We start from the raw sequence: 26,978 nt of genomic DNA, 5'->3' as shown, positions 1-26,978 counted from the left end.
TCAAATTACTTAACGTTTATTTACTCTATTTTAATTGCTACCATACACATCTGAGTTTATATAGGACCTATAAACTTTTATCCCAGTACTTCTGTGATTTGAATGTTTGCAACGGAAATAATGATACTGTTTGACTGTAAAGCGGTTTCATTCATATACATAACAGCAGCTCTCTTTAGGTCAACGGCAGCGTAAATGCAGATTTCGGTGTGATCATATGCTACATGGATGAACCAAGTGATAATGTTGTGAAATAAATATATATATATATATATTTAAAAAATATATATATCCGAGATGACTTGATGAACACATATAAACTATACTGTCGCAGTCAAGTTTTTATTCTCTTTATGTTTCATCATTCAAAACATGTCTATCTTCTCTTTACTCAGCTATAGCAATAGCTGGATGACTTTGTTCATATTAGGGATTTCCTGGAATGGCATTAGTTGTAATGCTTCTTGTTATATGGAGTTTCTGTCCCAAGAGCACCTCCTGGCTTCCAGTATGAATGAAACAGACATTACATGTTTAATAACACTTCATGATGGCCAAATTCATTAGCAAACTGGGTAAAAATAGGCAAAATACTCCTCCTCTCAAAAACACATTTTAAACAGACATACAATAATCCATTTCTTTCTCCAGTGTACATTAGTGAACAGACGTTTTGTGTTGTTAATTTACTTAGGAAAAAGTGCTAAGCCATCAGAACCAAACCAAACCGAAAAACAAGGTTAAAAAACCAAAGTGTGTATTAAATCTAGGGATGCAATGAACCATTTTTTCAGAACCGATCTGATCTGGTAAAATGTTACACATTGCTCTTTTTTTATGGACATTTATATGGAAATCTAAAAGACATTTATTTTAAATGTATAGAATAGTACTAAAGGTAGCAACATATGATAGATAGGACAGACAAAGAAAGACAAATAATACTCTTTGCGCAGAAAAGTATTATAATACTAAAGGCGCCAATACAGAGTGGCACAGAGCGCTTATGCTCATCCTATGCGCAGAATGATGAGCTTGAAACAACACGGAGTCACATAGAAAAGTTAGTACAACACACAAGCTGCTCGACTCAAGTTCGTCTTCAGTTCTCTCTTCATTGCAGTTCAGTTAACTGTTTGAGTAAATGTGAGTAAATTTTAGTAAATTGAGTAAATTACTCTAGGATATTGGTTTATTTAGACTCAGAGGAAGTGTTAGCCACGTTAAAAAAGTAATTAACTTAAGTAATTTGTGGATTAATCTGGAGACGCGAACCAGTTCAAACGATTCAGTCATATTTGGTGAACTGGTTCACTGGGAAGAACCGGTTAAATCAAACGATTCGTTCGCGAGCTGGACATAGTTCAAAGGGAAGAGATATTGATATGTAGTGTATTAATCTGTGCGTTAGTTTAATGAGCCTTTTCTTTGAACAGTTTTAAACCTCAGTTAATGTGCGCTCTTGAAGAGTCTTTCATCATTTGGACTAACGCTTGTAACCGAACGCAACACGCTGTTTTAATTGCTGAATGGAGCATGACATATGCAGCTGAAAGAAGAGTTTATGTGAACTTGAATTTAACGTTACTTCGATATTAATACCTCACATGAAACTATGGAACAGCTTTAGAACACTTGAAATATGTCCACGAAAACGTTTTGGTGCTTTATAATGTTTGCATGCCTTTCGTGGGGCTCGACAATAACACAATAGTATAAGGACAATATCAGATTTGGATCGGTCTCCTCTGAACAATACCCAACCTGAAGAAAATCCCAGTATCGGAGCCAATACCGATCCGGAGTATCAGATCGATGCAACCCTAATTGAACCGTGGGCTAACTGTATTGTTGCATCCCTATTAAACATACTGTCAAATTAAATGCAACCATAATGTCTCTGTAACCAAAAACATCTGGTTGACAAAATAATTTTTTGTCCTTTTGTGTATTATAGGCTTGGAACAGCATTAAAGTGAATAAAAGAACATAATTTTTTAAGGTGAATTATCCCTTTAAACGGTAAATTCACCCCAAAATTTAAATTCAGTAATTAATTACTCATCCTAATGTTGTTCCAAACCCATAAGACCTTTGTTCATCTTCAGAGCACAAATGAATAGCAACAGTGAATTAAATCTGATTATAAAGAGGAAAACACTCACATAAAGCCTATTAATAAGGCTAATGATCAAGTTTTTCTCTGACTGGATTATTTTCCCTACAGGAATCTCCTGCGTGTGCGAGACGGACAGAAAGGGGACGGCAGGGGCAGTTATGCGTTAATGCGTAAAATTTACAGAGGTTAAAAAAAGCTCCCAGCCCTGGCGATCTTCCCATATTGTGCAGCAGGAGAGGAAAATCGATGTGGGAACTGGCGAGCGAGAGAAGAGAGGAAGACAGGTGGAGAAATGGAAGTTTGAGGGGAGCCCGTGTGTGGGAACTTAATGACTTGTGACAGTGCAAAACTGACAGCTAAAGAATTGACGCTCTTTCGCCCCATCATCTCACTTTCTCACACACCAAATTTACGACTATTCTCTCGCGCTTTCTTTTGACACTTGACCTTTTGTGCTCAAACTATTTCCTTTTACTTTAATACAATCTTTCGGCCTTCCTAATAAGCTGTCCAATAGAACCAAACTCTAACAAATAGCTCAATGCACCTGACCAGCTGACCATACGTTCCTCTCTGCCATATAGCGTCCATGCAGAGCAGCAGGGCCAGGCGTATATTTAACCTGCATGCTCAGGTTTCTGCTAGCGTATAGCAGCAAAGATGGAGTGCGTAGGTTAGCACGAATACGAAATCACGGATTTGGTCCACACATCTGCTTAGTTCAGCAAGTCTACGACATTGCAAATAATCCTCAAGGGCATTTGAGGTGTTTTACAGAACCTTTAGAAACCAGAGACTTTTTTTCCACTCCGAATGACACCAGTAAACGGATTTCACAAAATGTAAACGCTGCAATGGGAAGCAACCTGGAGTAAACGTAAAATGACTGATGAGCATTAAAAAAAAACTCTAGGAGATTGGAAGCAGAACACGCAAAACATGGTTCTCTCTGAATAAGCATCTGATAAAAAAAAAATCACAAATCCATTGTATTGACTCTAATGCAAGTTTACAAGACAGATTGTCTTTAATCAGTCGGGTGTTGACACAGGTTACGACAATTCTCATACTTATTCATGAGTTGTGCTAGAACAGCCCAGTGAGCTCCATGTGTGTCACCACCACTAAGAATAGAATGGAAAATCAATTAAAGCCGAGGCTAGTGAAGTGAAAGACTTTGAGACCCATTATTTAAAGAGTCATATTTTGGGAAGACAAGCGTTTCCAGGTTAGAACAGACCAGACTGACCATGACAAATCTCAGCAAGCCACCCACCAAAAGCAAAACAGTGAAACGCCTCAGAGTAAGACAACAAAACAACGGGAGAGAGAAAGAGGCACAGAAAGACAGTGACTGACCAGGGTTTGCTGGTATCTCAGAGCTTTCCTTTGCGACGCATCGGCAGCCATCGACACGCTCGCACTGAGCCAAAAATAAACACACGCAGTCTCACTCCTGTGTTACAGCATATGAAACACATACACTCACCGACTCTTACCCATTTATTCAGTTACACACACCACCCCTCTCAAAGCACGAGATACACACACGCTGTCTCACTCTTATGTTACAGTACCCGCAACACACACATGCAAGAAAAATGCTGAGACGTGTGATTCTTCAATTAGATACACTGGAACACGCCATCCACAAACTGGAAAAGAGTCGGCCTACCTGTAAAACACTGCTGCAACAACACTTATGAAGGAGCAGTGAACGCACGCACATCACAAACATTCACAACTCTTTCAAAACATTACCATGGTTTCCATAGTTTCTGTCCAACACATGGTATTGGCAAATTTAGTAAAGTAGCAAGCTGGTAACACAAAGGTCAGGGTTCTCAATGATTTTGACCTACGATTTTCCAGAATTGTTCCTATCCTATGGGACAGGGACTTTAAATTATTTTATAGAGACTGCACTCTCAAAGAGCAATGCTTTAGTGTTCAGAAAGCAGTAAGAAATTTCCATGAAATGTTATTTTATTAATTTTCAAAACATTTCCAGGACCTACAATCACTATTTTAGAACTCCTCTTTTTTTTTTTTTTTTTTACCTGATATATTTCATGGCTGTGAAAACCTTAAAAAAAGATATACCTTAAATTAACTGTAATTCTATTTGGAATTATAGAAATATTCTAGGAAACTTTGAATATTCTGGGTTGCCACACTTTCTAAGAATTATTATCATTTACAGTAATTTGCGACAAATGGATAGCATTTTTAATCAATCAACTTAACAGAGGTTGATAGAAAAACTATGAAAATTTCTTCTTTTTTATCATTTCCATTTTAGAATTTTTTTTGGTACTTTAAAGGCCCAGGAATCTTAACTTTGAAATGCCATGATATTTCCAGTATTTCCAAAACAAAATTAACTATAAATAAATTGCACTATAAATAACTTTGGATAAAAGTCAGAAAATTACCTGAATGTCAGAAAATTCATAAAATATGAATATAAATAAAAATTATTAGTAACACTTCACATTTAGGGTCCCAATTCTGAACTCTTTAGCAATGAGCAATACATTTATTACAGTATTTAATCATCTTTATTAACGTTAGTTAATAAAAATACAACTGCTCACTGTACAATCATTTTAGTGCAGGTCTATTAAATACTACTAACTAATACATAATGTATTAGTATACATCAAAATCACCATTAACAAATATTAATAAACCCTTCATCCGTATTTGACATTGTTAGCTCATATTAACTGACATTAACGTTAGAAGTCAGAACCTAACTGTAAAGTTACCAAAATATTTTTTCATATAAAAAATCTACGATAATTTCTACCTGATAAAAGACTTCAGAATCGGATTAATTGACATGACTTTTCCAGTGCTCTAAAAAAAAACCACTTGAAATACTCTAATATATATTTCAGAACTAATACAGAAATATAAACCGATATCTGTCATAGTTTTGCAATGTTAACAATAACTTTCTTTTATTGAATTTGTTATGTTTACCATGGTAAACTCTTGTAGGGTGACCATTCTTTTAATCTACGCATTCTGTAGTCAACAGAAACATGATTCAAATTCTAACACAAGCATTGTCAGGATATATTAAATAAATAAGGATCAATTTTACGAAGAAAAATTGTTTACAAAAAAACATTACTACTGTAAGTGTACTGTTGTGAATAAAAAGACAAAGACTCGAACAGAGAGCTGGCAGAGAGAGAGTGACTGAAACAGTTGAGCCCAAATGAGCGCACTTGTGTTTTGTGTTAAATAGATAACACAGGTCCAGATTTGCTTGTCTTTTCACATTAACGACATCCCCGCTCTCAGTCATTACTAGACGTCCCCATCAATCTGCGGGCCTGAACCCCTCCCTGTCGGATTTCCGTTTTACTTCCACCTCTTGTTTTTGTTCCTTCTGGCGAGCGAGGAGGAGTCCTGATTTTTGACAGGACACCACCCCCTCGGGGGCACCCGTGTAACATGATGAGAGAGTATGCGTTTTGGAAGGAGCTGGGGGGGGGGGCAACGTGACCCAATACAACAGCGTTCAATGCAGCAGCGAGGAAACTCAGATGCCCCACAGAGTCTTAAAATACAACACACTCTTGCTGCTATTCAACCACTACTCTGATTAACGGGTTGGTGAATACGTAAACTTTCTGCCAACTCGTGGCTTCGTGGAGTCTGAAATGTTTACAGATATTAACCTAGAGAGACGTCCGAGTGAAGCATCCGTTGATCTGACGAGAGTGCTGCATACGGGGTCCTTCGTGACTTTTTTTGTTGTTTGTCGTGTCGCTTTTTATATCACAACTGGCCCTTCCAATCGATGGGTCAGGATATACCTCAGTGGACAACTAAATAAAGCCTAAAAATAAATAAAGCGATTAAAGTAATCCTCCACGCATTTATATACATACCATCTGGGCCTTGCGGCGAAGGCTTCAGTGCTGGAGTCACGCTAGCAGTTCAGATGGGTAGGTGTTACGGGATCGGTACAATGACGGCCGTCCCTGCAGCCACGGCAGGAGAGAGAAACCCGAGCACGCGGATAAAAATGCATCACCACGGAAGCCGAGGACAACTCTGAAAAACAGAGAGGGAGTGAGAGACATCGAATACTAAACAACTTAATACAACATGGCTGATACTCTATTATAACCAGCCAGACAATACACTCAAAGCTCAGCAATCAACGACGCAAGTCAAAGGTCTTTGGAACAGTATTTCTTTATTACATGGAAGCTTTTGCATTACAAAAATACAAAAATGGCAGTTTCCCTAAAGATTCTTTAAGCACCTTTCATAGTTGGTTAGTACAGATGAAAAAGGCAGTGAATAAACCATGTAATATCAAGGTAGGCACTCATCAGGCAGGAACTAAACTGGATTTTATAATATGCATCTCTGTCCATTGTGGGTTTCAATACCATCATAAGGGAACTTTTAAACATTTGTTCCCACAACTAGAACCTAAGGGGCTAAATATCACAACGCTTCCCCTATTACAATTCTGAACACACATTCAAAACCAGTTTAACACAGCCTGAGAAATAGCCTGAGTTGTTTAAAGCAAAGCTAGGCTGGTTTTGGGGAACGTACTGTAAATGCGCTGGCATTCTCTCAATGGAATGAGTGCAGGATTAAAGAAATACTTATACAGTTTGGCAAAACTTTGGGTTTGAATTTAATACATTTTCTTAGTGTATACCTTTTAGTTTTATACCTTTTTATGTTTCCTACTTTAGTTTTGCTTTTTATTTAAAACTTCATATGACTGATGACAATAATATTTCATCAAATACCCAGACATTTGTTTAAATACTTTTTTTTTCTAAATAAACATGGCACTTTTTCCCATTATGAAAGTAATCTTTTATAAATTATTTATCTGCACCAGCCCCTCACTTTATATTTAGGATTTTAAATTCGCTTAAAATTAACCTATCCCTATATTCAAGTTCAAAGAAGCTTATTAGGTAAAATAAAAAATAATAAGCAGGTTGATTGAAAGCAATATCAGCATGAACAGTGTACATCTACATCATTGGCTTCTAAAACAGTACAAATAAAATACAGTAAAATAAAAGAATCACATTGAGTGATAACCTTAAGGTCATGACTACAGAATCAGGAAGACAAAGACACAGATGGAATCAAATTTACGCTCTAGATTCCCAGGAGGAATAATGGTGTGTGTGCAGAACAAGAAGACTGAGTCTAAACCCTGGAACCGCTCTCTAAATGATACGAGGTGAGCTAAAGAAGCACAAAGGCTCTCTACCACCACCTGCAGGCTTTTCTTCCAGACAGCATCCTTTCAGTCTCCATAATGTGCATTTGTTGGCACACAGAATGTTTAAAGTGAAAAGAAAAGTGCAAGATTATATGCATATGTACAGGCATAATCATGAAACATTATGAGGATGTGTGTGCGAGTATATATATATATATATATATATATATATATATATATATATATATATATATATATATATATATATATATATATATATATATATATATATATATATATATTTTTTTTTTTTTTTTTTTTTTTAACAATACTCCGCATTGAAAACACCATTTGGAATGAAACTGAAATCCGGAAGTTTTTGAATTGCATGAATATTTACAGGACGATCAAGAGTATTTATATTTTTTTTTAAATAACTTTTATATGCCAACCAAAATAGAGAAATTATTTAACTTTGAGTCAGGAAGCCCTATTAAAATCCAATAAAGCTGCCATGGTGAACACAGGGTTACTAAAGAAAATTACCATTTGTCATGCCACAGTACTTATAGAAAACATTAATTTAAAGTTGTACTGATGTTGATAGAATGCATGAAAAGCTGCACTGAGGAAACCAAAGATAAAGTATGAGTGAATCCAATGAGTGAAATGGCAGGAGGGGTTTGGTATAGTACTGGCACAATGTTACTATGCATGTCTATCCATACAACCAACCGTATGTGTGACAGGCAGCTGCTCTGAATGTATCAACAAGATTACAGGTTGGCTATAAAAAAAGCTCTGCAATTACAAAACATACAGAACATGAGTTACTTGAGAAAGAAAAAAACTGTACAAAGTTAATTGAAAACAATAAAAATAAATCTGTTAAAACAAGAGCCTGATCAAATATTGGCTTCAGTAAAAAAAAGGGTATTTCTGTGTAAAATTTTATACAGCTGTTGAATGAAAAAAAGAATAATATTTGAATAAAAAAAATATTTTTAACCCCAATCTCCCCCTATAAAACATGAAAACAAATGGATTTTTTTTCCCACATATTTCTCACAAATGGCATCTTTACTCTTAGTAATTTCATGGGTTAAAAAAAAAGAGCAAGGCATAAAAAAAATACATTTTCTAAGTGCATCGTAGACAAAAAAGAAATAAAAAACACTCATTTGTAAATGATGCACACACATCCTAATGAACCTGTCATTGTGCTGAGGAATGTGAAACAGACGACACATGGAATGGGTGTAAGTAGATTTACATGACTCTGTGTGTTATGTGCTGAGCGCTGAGTGTACAGCAGGTGATGGATGTACACACATGCACTGAGCTCCAGCAACTGCATCAAAATCAGTTCTGAGGGCAGTGTGTTCTGTGTGTGCTTCATGTCTGGAGAGTGCGTGTGTGTGTGTCTAGTTGTTGGGGTAGTACTTGGGGAAGAAGTAGAGGTCTTTACAGAGGGAACTGGTGAACTCTGACATCTCTTTACAGCGATGATGGGCTGAACCGGGTGCATATCCCTCTCTGCTTTTAATTCGACTGTTTACCTACAGAGAACAACAGAGAAAGCAAAATACATTTTAACTAGGGATGTCAATTTACGATCATTTCAATGATTGATTGTTGCTTAAATTAACGATCAATTAATCGGTTAATCATTAACCTTAATGGTGCAAAATTCATCTACTGCAGTTTAACGCAATCAGACTATGACAGACAGGATGTGCAAAAGTCACTCAAATAAAAGGACTAAAACGTTTTACCTGCACAAGAATGTCTGCCAGGTGTGTGTTGTTGGCTCTCTGTCGGATTGCGCTGTTCAGTTCCTGAATGAACCAGGACCCTTTCTTGGTGTTTCTCATTGCAGCAGTGCCTGAAACACAAAACACAAAACATTAGAAATCAGCACAGGCTGTGACATATGACATGATGAATGGTAAGAAATCAGACGAAGACACATCAATGTGTACACACTGAAACCTTTGAGGGTGGCAAAGCCACAGATCATGTCGGATCTCTGGGGCAGTTTGACTCTCAGTCTCTCCCTGTCATTCTCCTCCCTCTGTTTGTCATCTCTTTCCCCCTCTCTGCCAGCATCCCCCTGTTCACAGCCTGGAGATTGAGTCCGTTCCTGACCATCCAACTGGTCCACACCATTGTCCATCTCCTCTGAAACAGAAAGAAATGTTTGTTTGCATGTGTGATAGGGTTCATGAACGCCATGCTAACTTCCGTGGTTATTTCATTGACAATTTAAAGTACAATAAAGGTATAAAATAAAGTTATTTTACAAACTTTTTTTTTTTAACAGCCATTTGTAATTTAGTCTTGGTCTTAATCAAATGTACATTTTACTCATCATGTTTAGTCAACCTTGTCCTGTTTTTGTTTAGTCAAGTTTAAGTTAAGCATTTAAGACAGATTTTAGTCAATGAAATCTTAGTCCCTTTTTTGTCATGCTGTATAATGAATACAAATTGTTTTTGCTCAAAAATTATAATTGTTATGATTAGTGATTCACCGATCATAATTTTTCATGGCCGATTCCGATCCTACTTAACAAAAAAATATATATAAACATTTCAGTTTTGTCACAGTTTAGTCGGTTTCGTTTCTCATCCAACACCCGAGAAGTTGAGCTGAACATCCCTTCACTGTCTCCGCTTATGCAGGGCATGGACAGGTAGTGTACTACTCTCGTGCAGCTTCAGTGAGCAGGAAAGACTCTTATTTGTGCTTCAATACACCAACGGCTGTTCACTTCCTGCTATCTGTGCCTCAGACATGTAGCACCACACTTCCAGTGCCCACAGATTTCGAAATACTTCCACACAAATTACATGATTATATTTCAAATTAATCATAAACATATTAAAATAAATTAAGCTGATACATTTAAGTAAAGCAGAGGGATTAATCACAATGGGCCTCTGTCCATAGTTTTGGTCCATAGCTTAGCAAAAACCACGGCTTCGCAGGGCTTATTGCTTTATTAGACAACCTTAGCCTATAATTATAGCATTATTAACCTAAAGTAAAACATGAGCCAAGTGTTGGGCAACATTTGACAGTGTTAGATATGTCAGGACTGTTTTGTCAAAGTTAGATCATTCGTTCTCCAGCTGTGGCTCACTATTGGGGATACTCAGGATATGATTAAACATACGATAAAATCATTTTAACAAAATCCCTATAATTTATGTTTGGCTTTATTATAGCCAGTAAGTCATGCCATGTCCTGCCTGCTTGTGGCCTAGACTGGAGCTATTAATCCTGAATTTGCATATTTAACAGGTAAGTTAGTCTAATCCAACCTCCATTTAATTAAATCAATTTTCCAATATTATAGCTACTATCATCGAAAATCAACAGTAGGCTAAATAATAAAATTATCACAAATTCGTGAAAATGTTAGAATACAAACAACTATGTAAGGTCTACCAAACAGGGTTTCCAGGATTTCACAATTTTTGCGATCAAAATAACAGATTTTTCTGCGGCTTTTCTCAAAATGTGCAATTATATTTGCGACATTTCTTTTTGTTTTGCAGTGAAAATATACCACACAGAACATTCTCTTAACACTGTTAGGACTGTTCTGACTTGGAGAACTACTGTAGGTCTCCAGACTAATGTTTGACAACACCAGCACTAGTGCCATTAAGTTCTACAGAAGGAGGCTCCAGCACCTGACAGTGATGTACCTTAATCGCACATGTACATAATTAATGTCAGCATATACATATGAAAGATGTATTTTAAAGAGTGCTTCTTCATCTGCAGTATGTCTCTAAAATGTTACCTGTTAGATGTCAAATAGACATTTATTAGAATCCATGTAAAACTACTTCTTAGACTTTTATCAGAGTACACAGCAGATGATTCCCAGATCTTTAGTAGACGTCTTACAGAGGTAATAAATATATTACATCTGATAAAATTTACTTTTATTACTGCCATTTATAATGTCTAAACATTATTTAATGAATAAGGATAAGACTGAGAAGGACTTAATGCGCATTGCGATGACATCACTGGACGCTTCGAAGCCCAGGTTCTGCGGAAATTGTGGCAATTACAAAAATTTGCAATCTTTTGTGAAAACTAGTCCGAAAACTTGCATTTCCCCATATTTTAATTACTGAATGGAAGCGAGCTCGCATACATGTTTGGCAGCAAGCCAGCCGGTTACCCAGTTTTTTTCAGTGTGCGCGCGTGCCAACGAACACCTCACATGATATCCTTCAGGTCCTTCTCTCAACATATAAATAAATCCACGCAAATGTTAGACGAAAGGCCTGCACTTAACACGAATTTAAAGTGTATCAAAAAAAATTGAGCTCGAAAATTTTATACCTTGTCAGATGACGTTTATTACTTTTTAATGCCCTTCATTTTGGCTAATTTCATTTACTACCTTTTACAACCCCGCGGACACCCTGGGATTTTCAGTTTCCAACTTAAAATACTATGACTGAGGTTAGACCCTTGAGCAATTTGGCAGCTCACTGATCTGATATAGGCCATTATAGGCTTTTAATTGTATAAATTAATATGAAATTCCTAGTAGTTCCACTAATTCCAAATTCTCTATTAAAACAACAGTTGTTGAGTAAGTGCATTTTTTCAGCACCCCAATAGCAAACAATATAGTCCAGAAGTCACACTAGCTGAATGACACTTTCATGTTTCATCTTCATTTCGTCTTAGTCATGGGAAACAAAGCTAGTCAAATGAACATTTTGTCATAGTTTTTGTTAATGAAATTAACGCTATGTATATAAAACTAATTTCTAACACTGAAGTGATTAAATTATTTTAAAAATGAGGAGAAAAAGACAAAGTCAGTCCAGTGTTATTTAAGTATTATTTATAATATAGTATATATTTAAGCTTAATTTTTTTAGTTTTTGTAATTTTGTTATGTGCTTCTGGCATTTTTATTATCATTTAATTTCAGTTCTAATTTGATTAATTTCATCACATCAACTTAAATGTATTTTATTTTGGTTAGTTAACAAGGCAACTTTCTTCTAAAGATTTTTAATTTTAAATTTTTTAATCTAATATTTCTACTTTTTTATACTCTTTATTTCAACTTTATTTCAATGAACAAAAACATTATTTTATTTAGTCAGTCAAGTGTGTCCATTTGTTTGACCGGTAGTCTGTGTTTAAAAACACATTAACAATGACTGGTTAATCACTGATAACTCACCTCCACGACAAGCCTGAATGAAGAACATCTTTGGCTTATTCTGGAGCAGAGGGCAGCGGGCATTATCAAATACCTCAAACACCCAGTCCAACTGAGAGACAAAGAGAGAGATATTTGAAAATCTGATATATAAAATAATCTTATGTGATGCAATAAATTTACTTCAAATGGAACTAACATACTGATAAAATCACACCTGTATATTTATAGCTAAAAATTAGTAGTGATGCACCGAAATAAAAATTGTGTCAAAACTGGAAATTCGGAATGCACTTGGCCGAACATAAACAGACTTAAATTTGAAATAGTTTGAAATAGAATAGTAATAATTAGGGATGGGTCACGATTTTTGAATTAGTCGATTTAATTACAGAATACCGATTAGGCTATGCGATTATTTTCTAAGGATGAGAAACGTGCCACGAGCGCGTCTGACCACCAAAGCTCGGTTGACTAATGTGATCGATCCGTGCCGCGCTCGACACAGTTGGTTGGAAGAGGTGGGCCAGAGTGCGGTTCAGTTTAATTAGGCTGCATTACTGATATGTGCAGCATGGATTATGTGAACATTTCTGAGCGTCAAACGCAATAGATCTATAAAGCAATATGTTGTAAGAGGGTCTTCTGTGTCACCGCGTCCCAAACGACTCAAAATAATAAACCACAAAGTTAACAAAAGAATGCACTCCACTGCGCTGAGCGAGAAACGTCCTGTTTCCAATGCATTAAGTGGTGGTTACTAGCTATCTGCATAAAAATGATTTGTTATTTGTTGAAAGAATAAAATTTAATATTCCACTGGTTGATAATGATAAATTAGTTACAGGCCATATATATATATATATATATATATATATATATATATATATATATATATATATATATATATATATATATATATATATATATATATATATATATATATATATATATATATATATATATATGCTTGGAAATAATATGTAAATTTTTTATCCTAATAAGCTTTGGCATTTGTTACTTTTTATTATAACACAAAGCATCAGCCTTCTGTCAATTTTAAGATCAAATACAAACAATACATGTTTTTCACACTCTTTAATTTGTAGCGAGATATTCGCCTCCTTTCAAGCAGCATGTGAATCATAGATATGTTCCCGTTTAATATTTGCAGCACAAAATAAAAACTGTGTTGAGAAAAAAAAACTGAACAATTTAATACAAATGAGTGTTAAGTGAAATAAATTTGAGTTTAAAAAAATTATCAGTAAGCCTGTTGCTGTTTTTTGTGTTAAATATGAAGAATGAAAAGTGCCACATTTTTTTTTTATAAATTATTTTTGGCAGGGTATACAGGTGTAATATATTCATTTTTACTTCACACATTGTAATATGATTTTATTGTCGTAATTTTGACTTTATTCCTATTATGACGCTAACCTTATTTATTTATTTATTTTTTGAGAATGATAAACTGATCAAAAAGGTTCTGTATTTTTCAGCGAACCGTGCCCCCCCTAATTTCAAGTAATAAAATATTATAGTTTACCGAATGCGAATCATCTGCGATTATGACGTGATATTGCGTAGCTTGTCAGTGAACTACGGCTCTGTGTAGTAAATGGCGCCCCATTTGAAACCAGGTGATGGACATTTGCTACATAATATAATGCATTTTTTTACAAAATCAGTAAATCGTTAAATAAAACCCAACTGTTTTGGCCTTTCCAAAATTGTTGGTTGCCAAAATTTCAGTGCATCAATAAGAATTAGGTATTAAAATCAAGCGCACCTCCAGCAGCTGTCCATCAGTGCCATAGACAGATCCCTCAACTCCATGTGACAGCAAACATACAATAGCGCAGTCATACTGTGCATGTTCCCGCCGCTGGGCAAACTGCTCTAGGCACCTGCGCATTGCCTGAAAAACAAAACCATAATAAAAGACGTTGCTTTGCAGTGCAGTCTGAATCTGTCAGCGTGTCTAACTCACCTCTGCTGTTAGGTCTTTGTGGAGGCTGACTGTGAAATCCAGTTCCATGAAAAGTCTTCTCAGCGTCTCTTCATCCACCTCTCCTCCCCTTCGGACATCTAACTCATTGTTAGCCGAGTCAAACCTCATGTTACTCAGTACCAAGGCCAGTCCTCGTGGGCAGGAGCGCATCGGGTAAGCCTGAAAGGAAAGACATTTGCATAGAGGTTACACACTGTGCTAACATAGCTTAAATTATATGCAAATAAAATGGGTTATGTGTGCAAAGGAATAGGGTTTGTGTCCTTGTACCTGTGATCTATGGGACTGGTAAAAATCCGGCGTGCAGGGAAGAACAGCTGTGGTCACGGGAGAGTCGGCATCCAAACACATCTCCATGGACCCTAAAACACACAAAAACCACCCCATTTCACTCAAAAATATTAAACTCATCTAACATAATTTGCCTTTACAAACTGTTCTTTCTTCTATAACAGTTAATGTAAAAAGGTATTGTTATTGCTAACAAAAACTACAACTTTTAACTAAACATGCTTATTAGTAACTGAAATAAAGCTGAAACAAAATAAAATATTAAATTAAACATTTTAATATTGTAAATATTGTCTTGGCACCTGAAATAAATACACTTTTATTAACCAATAACAATGATTTCAGAGTTTCAGGACAGATCTTACTGGAAATCACATCCATAAGGCTATGTTTATTATGTAAAAATAAAAGACCTACAGCAAACTTATCACCAATTTTAAAAAGTAATTTTTATGACCATCCTCTTTGATAGGATGTCCTTATCCATGTGTACAACAGTATCAGATATTTGGCTTGGTTTATCGTTGTTACAGTAAAGTGTTCACCATGAGTCCGGGCTCTTTTCGCAGGTATAACACATTCCTGAGTTGGAAAGGACAGTGATGGCTCTGAAAAGCTTTTCTGTGAAGATAATAAACAAAACAGAAAATCACTTTTCTACACTGACTACATAAACAAAATGCAGAATATACACCACGATGACAGTTACAGTCAGTCTCTAATACAAAGGAAAGGAGAGTTTGTAATTGTTTTTTTAAAGAATCAGTGCAGTTTGGGTGTGGTAATAAACTGGTGCATAATATTGACTTTGCTGCATTGTAACTTCCCCTTTAGTTTTACTCTCTCTATTCCACCGACCCAGATCTGAACTCTGTGCGTGGTGTGATCTCTATGAAGACTGATCCCAAAACTCTTCCTGCCACTAATGACCAGAGAACATTTTGTATAATGGAAAAGAAAATACTTCATATAGTTGATTATATATAGTGTTTAGGAAAAACATATAATTTTCAATATAAAGAAAAAAAATGCTTTATTCTCCTTCCATTAAGTATAAAAAAATAATTCCTATGATTACAGCACATCTGTCTCCCTGCAACTCACCAAATGTGCTGTTATTGCTGAAGACTTTTCCAGTCCCTCACTGCATGATCACTGCAACCATTGTTCTTAAAGAAACCGGTCAAGTCAGTTTAAGTGGGTGTGATTCTGAAGTGAGGGCAAGAACTCACGTCTTTCTCAGTAAAGTCCATGAGCAGTCTGCAGAGATGCTGTTGCTCTGTTGCCGTAAGAGCAGCACAGAAGCTGCTGAATGCTTGAGGGCCACGTTTAGGCAAAAGAAACAACAAATGACGACTCTTTCCCTGGGATGTCGGTTTAGCCTAAAAGATTAAAATTTCACCTTAGTTAAAAATAATCAAAGCTTTATTTATGAGTCTTTACACATTAGGACTATTAAATCAATCTATATATATCTATACATATGTATGTGTGTGTGTGTGTGTGTGTGTGTGTATATGTGTGTGTGTGTGTGTGCGCATGTGACCCTTAACCATAAATTTTTTTTGAAATTGATATTTGTACATCATCTGAAAGCTTAATAAATTATCTTTTTCATTATCATACATCAAATTTCAGTTTAAGCAACATGTTCTACTTAAAACATATTTCTCAGACTCTACGTGTGTATATAGATATATATATATATATATATATATATATATATGAATATATATATATAAAACCAGCATTAAAGCTGCAGTCCTTAACTTTTTTTAGTAAAAAATCATCCGAAATCAATATTTGAACAAGTACATAACTAGCCGGTGTTCAAAACTATCACCTTACTTTAGCCCGTTTCACAACGGTTAGCTTATAATCATTTTTTTCTAGGTTTTCATGGGAAATTCAAGCATGGTGCCGCGTCGTTACGTCACGTCCGTTAACATAAAGAAGTTGTCCCAGCTACTAGACTATCGCATGTGAGGATCCTCCAGGTGGCGGATCCTTTATAGCCTTTTCTCACAGCAGCTGGAATAATTAAATGTATCATGATGGCGGATTGTGATCCAGAAAGGATTATATGTTCATGAAACAGATGTGAATGAAATTAAATTATATTCCAGTTTTAAATGTGCATCTGATTACAGATAGCCTGGGTTTACAAGAGATTTGTATTTGAAAGACAACCAGTTCAAAGGAAGCATAATTAGCTTTTTTTGGTTAAATGAATTTCTTAATTTGAAATTCGAATGGTATGACAATTAGAAGTTAGACTGTACAGAAATTGAAATCTAATACACACTATAGGCCTCCTCACAGTCATGCAATGCTGCTGTTGTTTACATGAATAATTTGAGAATAAAGTATAACAATAATAATAATTTGCATGTGACATGAGCTAACCGATCTTAAGATTAAAATCGCCATTGGTAGCGTGATTCATTGTGATGCTTTTTTTCCTCAGTTGGTCAGAACAAACATGCCAGACTTCTTACTTGTTCAGATGACAATATCCAGTGAAAATTCTTACTTGGCTCATATACTCCAAGACATAGGCTAGAATCTGTGATTGCGAAGTACAGTAAATATCCACACTTGGGGTGGTAACTGACTGCCACACACACATTCTCCTCTAAAACATTAGATTCATGTGCGCTGGAGCTGTGCCTCTACACAACCCACAAGGAAGATAATTCCACCATACATTATAGTTTTCATTTTTTATCCACTTAGAAAATCGACACGTTTTATTTTGTGCCACACTACTTACTCGTGTAACTACTTATGTAACTGTCTTTAAATAGTGAAAACATGGAAATGTTTGGTGGCTTCTAAAGTGACTTGTACCATAGCAGAACAACTGTTTGTCGCAGAAAACAATCAACAAAGTGATGTAATACTACGTACCATAATGGTTTCAGCCATGTTTTCTGTAAGGATTCCATCTTGTTGCAGACACTGGATCAGCAGATCATCCACCACTAAATCCTGCAGAATTGTGACAGAGTTCTTCCTGAGCGCTCGTCTCTCCCACTCTTTCATGCCACAATCTCCCAGCATGATGAACCTCTGAGTTTAAAAATGGAAAACATCCATCCAATTATTATTATTATTATTTTTTTTTTACAATTTAACAGAAATTATAAAATAACAGTTAAACGGTTATAAATTATACAAAAATAAAAATGTTTATAACTCAACAAAATTAGTTTAAATTTTTTTTTTAAGTGATACTGGAATTTATTAAGACTTTAATTTTCATGATTATATTATAGTTATGTAAAAAAAAACTATTACCTGTACATTATTAATATTTATTATTTTAGATTTTTATTAATTTGTGTTGACTTCATTCTGACTTTAAATTAAAACATTTTACTATACTATTTTTATATTAACATGCAACTGTCAATGTCACTGCGAAAAGATGTTAATTTTTAGGTATGCCTTTATTTGCATAGAGCCTATAATTTATCAGATTTAATTTACTAGGTTTTTCTTTTTTATTCGGGGTGAAAGTGACCTTCGTCTGTGTTCATGATGTCAAAACATCGACCATGATCATGTACACACACAGGTGAGGAGGCTCAAGAGATCCGCGTGCCTCCACACACAGTGTCCTGCTAGTGTCAACAAGTAATAAAGGCTTCAAGGTTCACTTTACCTGTTTTGGTACAGTCCTTGCCGTGTGAAGATGACAGAAAATTACACTATAATTATGATGTATGAAGCGTGAGGTTCATTTGATGTAAATCCAGAATGATAAATTTGCTAGCTCGCGCTGCAAACTAGATTAGCATGCTAATCAAAACGATACATAACAATGCTGACACTAACCTTATAATAAAAGCAAGACAGCTGCTAAATTGCAGCTTAAATAGTTTTGTGATCCTTTCCTAGGCTGGTTATGAAATTGAGGAGCGATAATTTTTTTATTATTAAAATAACAACAAGCTACACAATACTATTAGCAGTCAGGTGCTAGCGCGTCGTGTAGGCTTCATGTACTCGATGCTAAATTCATCCTTTAAAAGTAATTTCTCTTAGTCTTTTCGTCTTCGTTCTCGAGGCAACACGCAAAACGACAAAATTCGTACCGAAAAAAAATGTATTTTTAAAAAATAACTGACAGCTCTCAGATTATCTCAATACAAACTTCCGCGGGTGATGATTGAGCCAGCCTACTGGCCAGCCAATAGCATTGTGCATGTAGATGATTGACGTGAGAAGCAGCCTATCACAGCCTTGTCCGCCCACGAAAGGTGTGGACGTTTGTTTCATCCACTTGAAATTTGAAATTTGAAACTTAGAAATACAGTTCATTTAGTGATTTCATGATATCAAATGACCATAAAATATCAGCACAAGTTTAATTTCTTTTCACATTTTATTTAAAGTCTCCATATTTCCCAGACTCAACCAGGCTTGGTTGTAGTAGGACTACTAGAGGCTGCCTCTTTTTTAATTTATATTATACTGCATTAACTGAAAATACTATTCTTTTACTATACTATACTATTGTTTTCTTCTAATATTTGTACCATTATATGTAACAATAATTGGTGCTTAATTTAGAGGTGAATATTGATTAGTGCAAAAAAAGACTGTAATGTAACGTCCAAATGTAATATATAAACCTGAATTCCAATCACTGCATCCAAACCAAGTTCCCAGATTGCTGATATAGAACCTGTGGAAAAGTGGAAATCAGAGTCAAATATCTATGACTGTTGTTGGCAATAATAAATCAAGCGTTCTTTCAGAATGTCTTATAGTACTGAGATCAGATTTAATTAAGTTACATTATTTTTTATTAATCCACTCAATGTTTTTAATAAGTAACTTTATCTTTGTCTTAGCAAAATAATGTCATGGAGTAGTATTTATTATCATGGTGGGGGGGGGGGGGTTATTTATTTGCACTTGCATGCATGACCCTTAAACAGCTCATTTGATTCATTCTAACTTAATTCTTAATTGCTGAATTTAATTAATATTGCTTACAATCTGCTGGCAAGATTCTAAGTAGATATATTGTTATAATTATTTTTTTATTTATATTTTACAGTGTAGAATAATAAATGTATCCAGTTAAATCAATGTTATATTTTGTTGCAGTTACAGTTATATAACATCTCAATTCAATATTAATATAATTGAACTGACAAAGATCACACGACTTTACGTTTTTCCACCAGGATATAATGTAGAGTCGCTTTTTCTTCCTAAATGACGGGTCCCATTAATCTGAAAGAATGAATGAAATGGAAGTCCATTTAAGTAACAATATTAGTCACCTTTCTACATCATACCCACATGACTAAGCAACGGGGTACCCTAAATGATGCAATAACAAAATATTAAATTAAACTAGTCCAGTCAGATTTAGCCATCAGTAGAAGGGAACTGAAAGGGAGGAACGAAAGAAAAATTGAATGTCTTAACTGTCTAGTAATTTAAATATTGGACAAAAAAAAATAGATCAAACTTAATAACTAATAGTTAATTCATTAGATTTAGTTAGTTCTACAGAAACACTAGTCAAGTGCGCACACACACCAGTAATCAAACACTTTATTCACACTTTCTCCTAAACAAAGCAAACAAAATATTAATTTTTCACACTAAAATTGTAAAGAACAATAAAGCAGTAGCAAGAACAGTGAAGTCACGTCTTTGCACAGGCCTGATGTACTGTACATCAGAATCAAGCCAAATCAATGCATCATTCCTCTTTATGCTATTAGTTGGACTCTAGTTGTTAAAGCAAAAGCTAAACCAGCACTTTCAATCTGATGATAAGAGGTGCTCTTCCAGCCTCTAGCTTTTATACACAGACCAAATCTTCACAACACCTCGTATGGCTTGGGTTGATAACCATCAGCTCTCTTCCTCCTGGATCTGCAAATACATGTAAGGCTATGATCTATTACCTCAAAAACAGGAGTTTTTAAACTCATTCAACATCTAGGCTCCTCAAGAACATGGTTATGTTTAGAGAAAATATATGACTCCACTAAAAAAACAAAAAAGCTTCAGTGCATTCAAACAAACAGTACTTAAAAACGGTGAAAGCCAAACATAATAGTGTTCTGTCATAGTCTGGGAATTTGCGCTGTGGTTTCCGGTGAGGATGTAGTTTTTTATACCATATGAAATATATCCCTTAGTCAAAGTATCATAAACATTTGCAATATCAAGTGAAAAACGGAAAGATGTTGTGTCAAATCTGTTAACTGATATCAACAGTAATGTGCCACAAATGGGTCCCTCGCAGAAAACCTTTTTAACTTCTATAAAGCATACTTTTCTTAAGTATCTTATTAATAACAGTTATGATAGCAATTTATCATTAACAAAATCATTGAGAAACATTGCATACAGGCTGTAACAAACTAAAGAGGCAGGTTTCATCAGATCCTTGTAACTTCTTTATACTACCACAATATTTCGCATATTTTAATTCAATTTTTGAAATAATCAATATAAGTTAATTTTTTTGGAAAATCTGGAAATAGAAAAATCTTTTTCAACATTTAATTGAGTTGGTGGAGCACAACTAAAAAAACAACAACATTTAAGTTTCACCAAAGATGGGTTCATTCTCCAAATAAAAGCGGATTTAACCGTTCTAAACAAATTAAGCACTTGTACAAAACTACAAGTAACGCAGTCGAGCAGCTTGGATGTCTTTTACTTCCTATAAAGAGAGAAAACAGGGGCAGTGTTGCATGTTGATGATATCTTGTAATAAGTATCAAATGATCCAATATATGTCTTTGGATTTTTGAAAACTAATTAGCAAACCATAACATTTAACAAACACCAAATCAACATTTTTATGGATAAATAGTGAATAAGCGCTTTTGTGAAGAAAAAAAAACATCAGCTCTGAACTAGAAATACATCTGCTGAACTGAACATCTCTCTTTGGGTTCCAAAACCGTAATAACTGTCCAGCCTCTTCTCATTGGTTCATGTGATTTGGTCACATGGGAAGTAAATGGTCATCCCTTTCCTCTTGCTCTTCCCCAAGAGGTTCAGTAGCCACGCCTCTATATGTGGGCGCTTCTTCTCTGTTGCCACGGGACCGACAGACAAAATCACATCCATCCTGTTAGGATAAAACATTTTTTTTATTTGATTCATTAAGAAAAAAAAAATGATAAACTGAGACAAATGTTTATGTAATTATTATACTTACAGCAGATAAGTTGCCAATCTGTGACCAAAAGCCATAGTTAGGGAACTGCTCGACTCCCTTGGCTCCAACTACGAGTCTCTGATAGAGGAATCCACCAGTGAGATACACAGCCAGGCAGCAGAGTACACTATGGAGAGCAAAAAGGAACATGATCACATGTAAAGTATGACATTCATCTTGCTCCTTGATGGTCTCTAATTGTGTGAGGATCGCTGTGAGAATTTTGAAGCACTCACATAATAAGGATTATGGAGCCGGCACTGAGTTTGGATGGGATTACATTACAGACTGCATCAGAATCCAGTTCAAACAGGTAATAACATCCCCTGTCCTTCTGATTGTCCTCCAAAACCACCGAAAATGCATTCTAAGAAAACACACCCACACATACAAAAAATTACAAAAAGTAATAAGAGCTAAGAAATAATTGCAGTTGAAATTATGAGGTCATTCTGGTCATTGTCAGGGTCTATCTTGCATACCTGAGATCATTATTTAGTTCCAACATGATGATGCACTAATGCTACTAACTTTGTTTATGGTAAAAGTAATGTGTTACTTTACTAGTCACTTGAAAAAGTAATCGGATTACGTAACTTGTAATGCATTACCTCAAAACACTGGTTATGAGGATCAATAATAATGCTTAATTTTTTCTTATCCAGATCTAATTATAGATTTTAAAAGTCCATGAAAAATTAATAAATGCATTTTTATTTCATTAATATAGGGGTGGAGAGTAAAAAATGCCAAATGCCATTTAAAAAACAATGAAAAGTTCATACCTTAGTACTCTTACTGCATGAAATCATAATCAAGGCACTTCTCGGCTCTTTTGAACAATGGGTGTCGTATGCATCTCCCCCCTCATAGAAGAGCAGAATCCAGTCACCTGCATAAAGGACAAAAGGAGAATTAGGGTCAAAAAATGAGCTAGCAAGGCTTCCTGTGACAAGTGGAAAAAGTTCTGTGATTTAGCCAAATTAGATGCGTTTTATTTCATTTACAATGCATCCCTGCTAACTGCTACTATATAACCAAATTAAACAAAAGCCACAATACACAGAAGAATCAGCTGACAGAACAGAAATATTCAGTAGTCATTATTATAAATTATAACAATTCAACCTTTCAAATTTTAATTCCAAAAAGATACCAAGGCCGAAATAAACATTAGGAAAGATACATTTCGAAAAGTCCACCTGTAGCAAAAAGCAGCAAGCAAGGTTACATACTTCCTCTAATAGCTCGTGTTTGGTTGTAGTTGCCGATTCGCACAACCTTTCCATCTGTTTTTTCTTTCTGCACAAGACCTGCATCTTTCATTCCGCCAGCATCTCCACACACCTGAAAAATATACATATATGCGTCCCCCGGTCTTTCTGCGGTGAAGCTGTTCAGAGGCAATATGAAAACAGTTAACAAGACCAGCACAAACTGCAAACCGAAAGAATGCTAGATCAACTTGAAAAAAAAAAAAAAAACAGTCTTACTTTTGATTGGTGAGAGGCTCCAGTAAATTGAGCGTATTTTTCTCAGTTTCGCTCTCTGAAATCAGCTTGCAGTTTTTTGTGGTGAACTCAGCTTGCACTCCAGCAAGTAGTAGGAAAAGAGGAGCGATTAGTCTCAGAGACAGCAACATGACTTTCACAGGTGACACCTGATGGGAAAAGGGCAACACATTAAAAAAACTGAGCAGTGAATTTATGCAATGATTGACTTGCGAATGCACATAAAATGTGGGCAGTGCATATAATACAGGTTTCCCTATGCAAACTCCATATGCACAGAGTATTTATGACAAAACTGGATTTTCAGCATTCAGCTTTACTCCAGTCTTCAGTCACATGATCATTCAGAAATCATTCTATGTATGCTGATTTATAATCAATGTCTGAAACAGTTGTGCTGCTTAAATGTTTTTTTGAATATAATTTTTATTTTGAATAAATGCTGTTGTTTTTATAAAGGAATCAAAGAAAAATATCACAGGCTCCAATAAAAATATTAAGTAGCACAACAGTTTCAACACTGATATCAAATCAGCATATAAATTCTGTATTTTAGATCAAATAAATACATTCTTGATGAGCATAGAAGACTGCATTAAATAACATTAAAATCTTAATGATCCCAAGATTTTGAACAATTACTTCCTGAAACGTGAAATATTTTTGGTCTAAACTGCTTAGGATTTAAACCAAAAAGGTGCACTCTGAAACGCTAAATCAGAAAGATCATCGTAGGTTCTTTAATAAAGACTTTTGTTTTTTTAAACTACAGACAGATACTGTTATTTTTACAATTTGATAAAACTCGCTAAGAATGCTATTGTTGTGCATGTTTACAAACTGTTACCAAAACTACATAAACCTGGTTGTAAAGCCAAAAACGGTGTTATGCTTATTTTAAATGACTGAAAAAGACAACACTAAAGCTATACTGCATGGTTCAAGTAAGCAATGAAGCAAACGGTCATGAAGAACTTTAGTTAGGAACCAGACAAACATGCTGTTAGCATAAACTGTCATCTTTAAAATGCATGAAATGAAATAAAGGCATAAATCTGATCACAAACCAACCTTTCGGAATTCCTATGACCGTGTTTACTGTAGATAAATACAAGTAAAGATCTTAATAGCTGTCCACCCAGCCTGGGATCTTCTTTCCCAAACTGTCGCACTTAATGTCTTTAAACAATACTTAACGACATTACGCCAAAATATCCGGTGGAATCAATAAACACACATTGAATAAACAAACTCCTGATTATATTCGCGTTAAAACGCTTGCATTATTCAAAGGATTTAATGGTTTCTGTTCAAACGCGGAAGTGAACCTAAACGGGCGCCACATGTGACTGTACGGAAGGCGGAAGGCGAAGTGCTGCACGTGCGCATGGATATTGAGTGCTGCTCAGTGCTCAAACAAGTACAGTCTAGTGCTGTACATCTAGTTCATCTTCAAACAAAGACGTGTTTTTCCCGATAAGCCTAAAAGTAAAATGTCCTGTTCGATGTGGATTTTATCGTGGAAGTACGGCGAACGTTTAGTTAGTTATTTCAATGATACCTTTGAATGTTCATAGCTTACTTGCTGACCAAAGATCATTTGAAAACGCCCTCAGTTTTATACATCATACATTAATCATGTAAAGTTAGTAATGTTTTGTGGTGATAACTATTAGATATGGTTGGTAATATATATATATTATATATATATATATAATTATAACATATTTTTTTTATTTTAAACGTGTATATTTAAACCATAGACTGTATGATTTAAACCCCTAATAATGCCTGTTGTTTTGTCTTTTTCAACAGTTTGTCAGTGAACATATGGTGCTTAACCTTGAGGAACTGTTGATCTTCAACCTTAGGATGTCAAACATAATTTTAGTCCAACAAAACGTTTATTCAAATCTCTTGATCTCAAATATCAAGAAATGAACAAGGTCCTAATTTGTGCTTTTTATAGGAAAATTACAACTGTTTTTCAGTCTCAAACAGAGTTTGGTTAGATTATATACATATATATCTTTTCTCCTTTAGGATTTCAGGATATACTTTATCTTTGTAATTACATTTGAAATACCTGTTTTACATTTCAAGTTACTTTTCCTGGTAATGCGGTAAAGTTTAGATGAAATCTAAATCTACTTTAACTCGCATTGGTTTCATATGGATTATTTTAATAGAATATTTTTTTCGACATGACTTATACTTAATTTAATAATAGACACTTCAAGCTTTCTTTAGATATATTGTATTTCTCAGGTCATTTTCATTCAGTTAAATTACTAATTTAGGAAGATATTCACAGAGACTGCAGAAAGTGCACCCTATTTTTTATTTTATTTTACTAAACAAAAAACGTTTTGAAGATAATGGGAGTTTAGGCTATAAAAATAATAGGCTACTTTTGAATTTTTTTCAGTCATTAAATTAATGAAAGAACTATGAGTTTATCGGTAGCACTTTATTTTACAGTCCTGTTCCTCATGTACATACTATGTACTTATTATAGTAATTACAATAACTATGTAATAACTAGGTACTAACCCTGAACCTACCCCTAAACCTAATCTTACCCCATGTAGTTACCTTGTATTACCAGAACTTTCTTAGATAAATACACTGTAAGTACACTATAAGTACATATAAGTACACGTACCGTAAAATAAAGTGCAACCAGTTTATCTTTGTAGTGTATTTTCTAGATTTGATAACTTGAAAAGTAAAGTAACTTGAAAGTAATTAGTAATCGGATTACTTTTTAAATGCAGTAATCAGTATTGTAATCAAATTACAATTTCAAAGAAGTAATTGGTAATGGATTACTTTTTTTGAGTAACTTACCCAACACTGCTGATTAATTTACTTCAGTCTTCCTGAATGAGCCCTTTCTTGCCTGTCATACATTAGAACCTGCTAGATCATTTCTCCTGACCTTAGTCCAGAAGATTTCATTGATTTTGTCAGTTTTGTTTAGATTATTATGTTATACTTGTTTGCATTTAGATAGCAGCATGCTCTGGAGTTAAGTTTGTTCAGGTGGTTCAATTTGAAGACAGGAATCTTGGCTATTTAGGCCTATAGCATCAGACTCTTTAGAAAATGATCAATTAAACACAAGCATTTTAAACTACAAACAATATCACTTAATCATCACTTAAAAATATTTTGATTTTAAACTAAAAGTTTATTCTAAAATATATTTATAAATTTATACTAAACTTTGTGCAAAAAGAGAAAAAAGTGTCTGTGTTTTCCAGTTTATCTTTCCTAATGCGCAAATGTGTCATCTATGCTACACTGTCTTTCACAGATTTTTTTGGAGAACTTTTGTGTTACATAAACTGCAGGCGACATTACTTTGTATGTGACACATGTGAGCACTTCCTGCTTCTGT

The 26,978-nt window shown here is 34.9% G+C and overlaps 3 protein-coding genes across 7 annotated transcripts in view; all 3 read right to left on the bottom strand.

Annotated features, from left to right (window-relative positions):
* Positions 1–6,179, bottom strand: part of clcn1b (chloride channel, voltage-sensitive 1b) — a 33,258-nt gene extending 27,079 nt beyond the window's left edge. Inside the window, exon 1 of one of the 2 annotated variants that reach the window (XM_052579156.1) lies at positions 6,028–6,179. In XM_052579156.1, coding sequence (XP_052435116.1) covers positions 6,028–6,030 — 3 coding nt within the window. In that variant the 5' untranslated portion in view covers positions 6,031–6,179. Of the gene's footprint in view, positions 1–3,478; positions 3,666–6,027 lie in introns of those variants that run through there. The other variant, XM_052579155.1, reaches the window with a different exon arrangement.
* Positions 6,180–6,321: 142 nt separating this feature from the next.
* On the bottom strand, positions 6,322–19,065 carry casp2 (caspase 2, apoptosis-related cysteine peptidase). 4 transcript variants are annotated; one of them, XM_052579110.1, is made up of 12 exons: positions 18,698–19,065; positions 18,525–18,540; positions 17,768–17,929; positions 16,090–16,239; positions 15,403–15,478; positions 14,837–14,928; positions 14,546–14,725; positions 14,345–14,473; positions 12,574–12,664; positions 9,330–9,524; positions 9,119–9,228; positions 6,322–8,902 (listed from the first exon to the last, which is right to left on the bottom strand). In XM_052579110.1, exons 3-12 carry the CDS (start codon positions 17,918–17,920, stop codon positions 8,768–8,770), a joined length of 1,311 nt encoding a protein of 436 aa, XP_052435070.1. In that variant the 5' UTR covers positions 17,921–17,929; positions 18,525–18,540; positions 18,698–19,065; the 3' UTR covers positions 6,322–8,767. The 4 variants fall into 4 exon arrangements, with proteins under 4 accessions (XP_052435070.1, XP_052435069.1, XP_052435071.1 ...); XM_052579109.1 differs by having other exon boundaries at positions 18,525–19,065; XM_052579111.1 differs by lacking the exon at positions 18,525–18,540.
* A 1,351-nt stretch (positions 19,066–20,416) lies between these two features.
* LOC127975253 (cation-dependent mannose-6-phosphate receptor-like) lies at positions 20,417–24,940 on the bottom strand. Its single transcript, XM_052579153.1, has 7 exons — positions 24,647–24,940; positions 23,558–23,724; positions 23,300–23,457; positions 22,850–22,956; positions 22,301–22,431; positions 22,065–22,191; positions 20,417–21,974 (listed from the first exon to the last, which is right to left on the bottom strand). Exons 2-7 carry the CDS (start codon positions 23,704–23,706, stop codon positions 21,849–21,851), a joined length of 798 nt encoding a protein of 265 aa, XP_052435113.1. The 5' UTR covers positions 23,707–23,724; positions 24,647–24,940; the 3' UTR covers positions 20,417–21,848.
* Between the last annotated feature and the right edge of the window lie 2,038 nt (positions 24,941–26,978).

Source organism: Carassius gibelio, chromosome B16, assembly GCF_023724105.1.
Source record: "Carassius gibelio isolate Cgi1373 ecotype wild population from Czech Republic chromosome B16, carGib1.2-hapl.c, whole genome shotgun sequence".
NCBI lineage: Eukaryota > Metazoa > Chordata > Actinopteri > Cypriniformes > Cyprinidae > Carassius > Carassius gibelio.
This window is presented reverse-complemented; position numbering and strand designations above follow the sequence as displayed.

Excerpts from the sequence above, each read along its gene's own strand:
- casp2 (XM_052579109.1), bottom strand. The coding sequence starts at position 17,920 with ATGCTGGGAGATTGTGGCATGAAAGAGTGGGAGAGACGAGCGCTCAGG. Across the intron at positions 14,474-14,545 it reads ACAAAGACCTAACAGCAGAG|GCAATGCGCAGGTGCCTAGA; the intron begins GTGAGTTAGACA and ends TTTGTTTTTCAG. Across the intron at positions 9,229-9,329 it reads TGCCACCCTCAAAGGTTTCA|GCACTGCTGCAATGAGAAAC; the intron begins GTGTGTACACAT and ends TTTGTGTTTCAG.
- LOC127975253 (XM_052579153.1), bottom strand. The coding sequence starts at position 23,706 with ATGTTGCTGTCTCTGAGACTAATCGCTCCTCTTTTCCTACTACTTGCT. Across the intron at positions 22,192-22,300 it reads GGCTCCATAATCCTTATTAT|TGTACTCTGCTGCCTGGCTG; the intron begins GTGAGTGCTTCA and ends TGCTCTCCATAG. Across the intron at positions 21,975-22,064 it reads AGATTGGCAACTTATCTGCT|GATGGATGTGATTTTGTCTG; the intron begins GTAAGTATAATA and ends TTATCCTAACAG.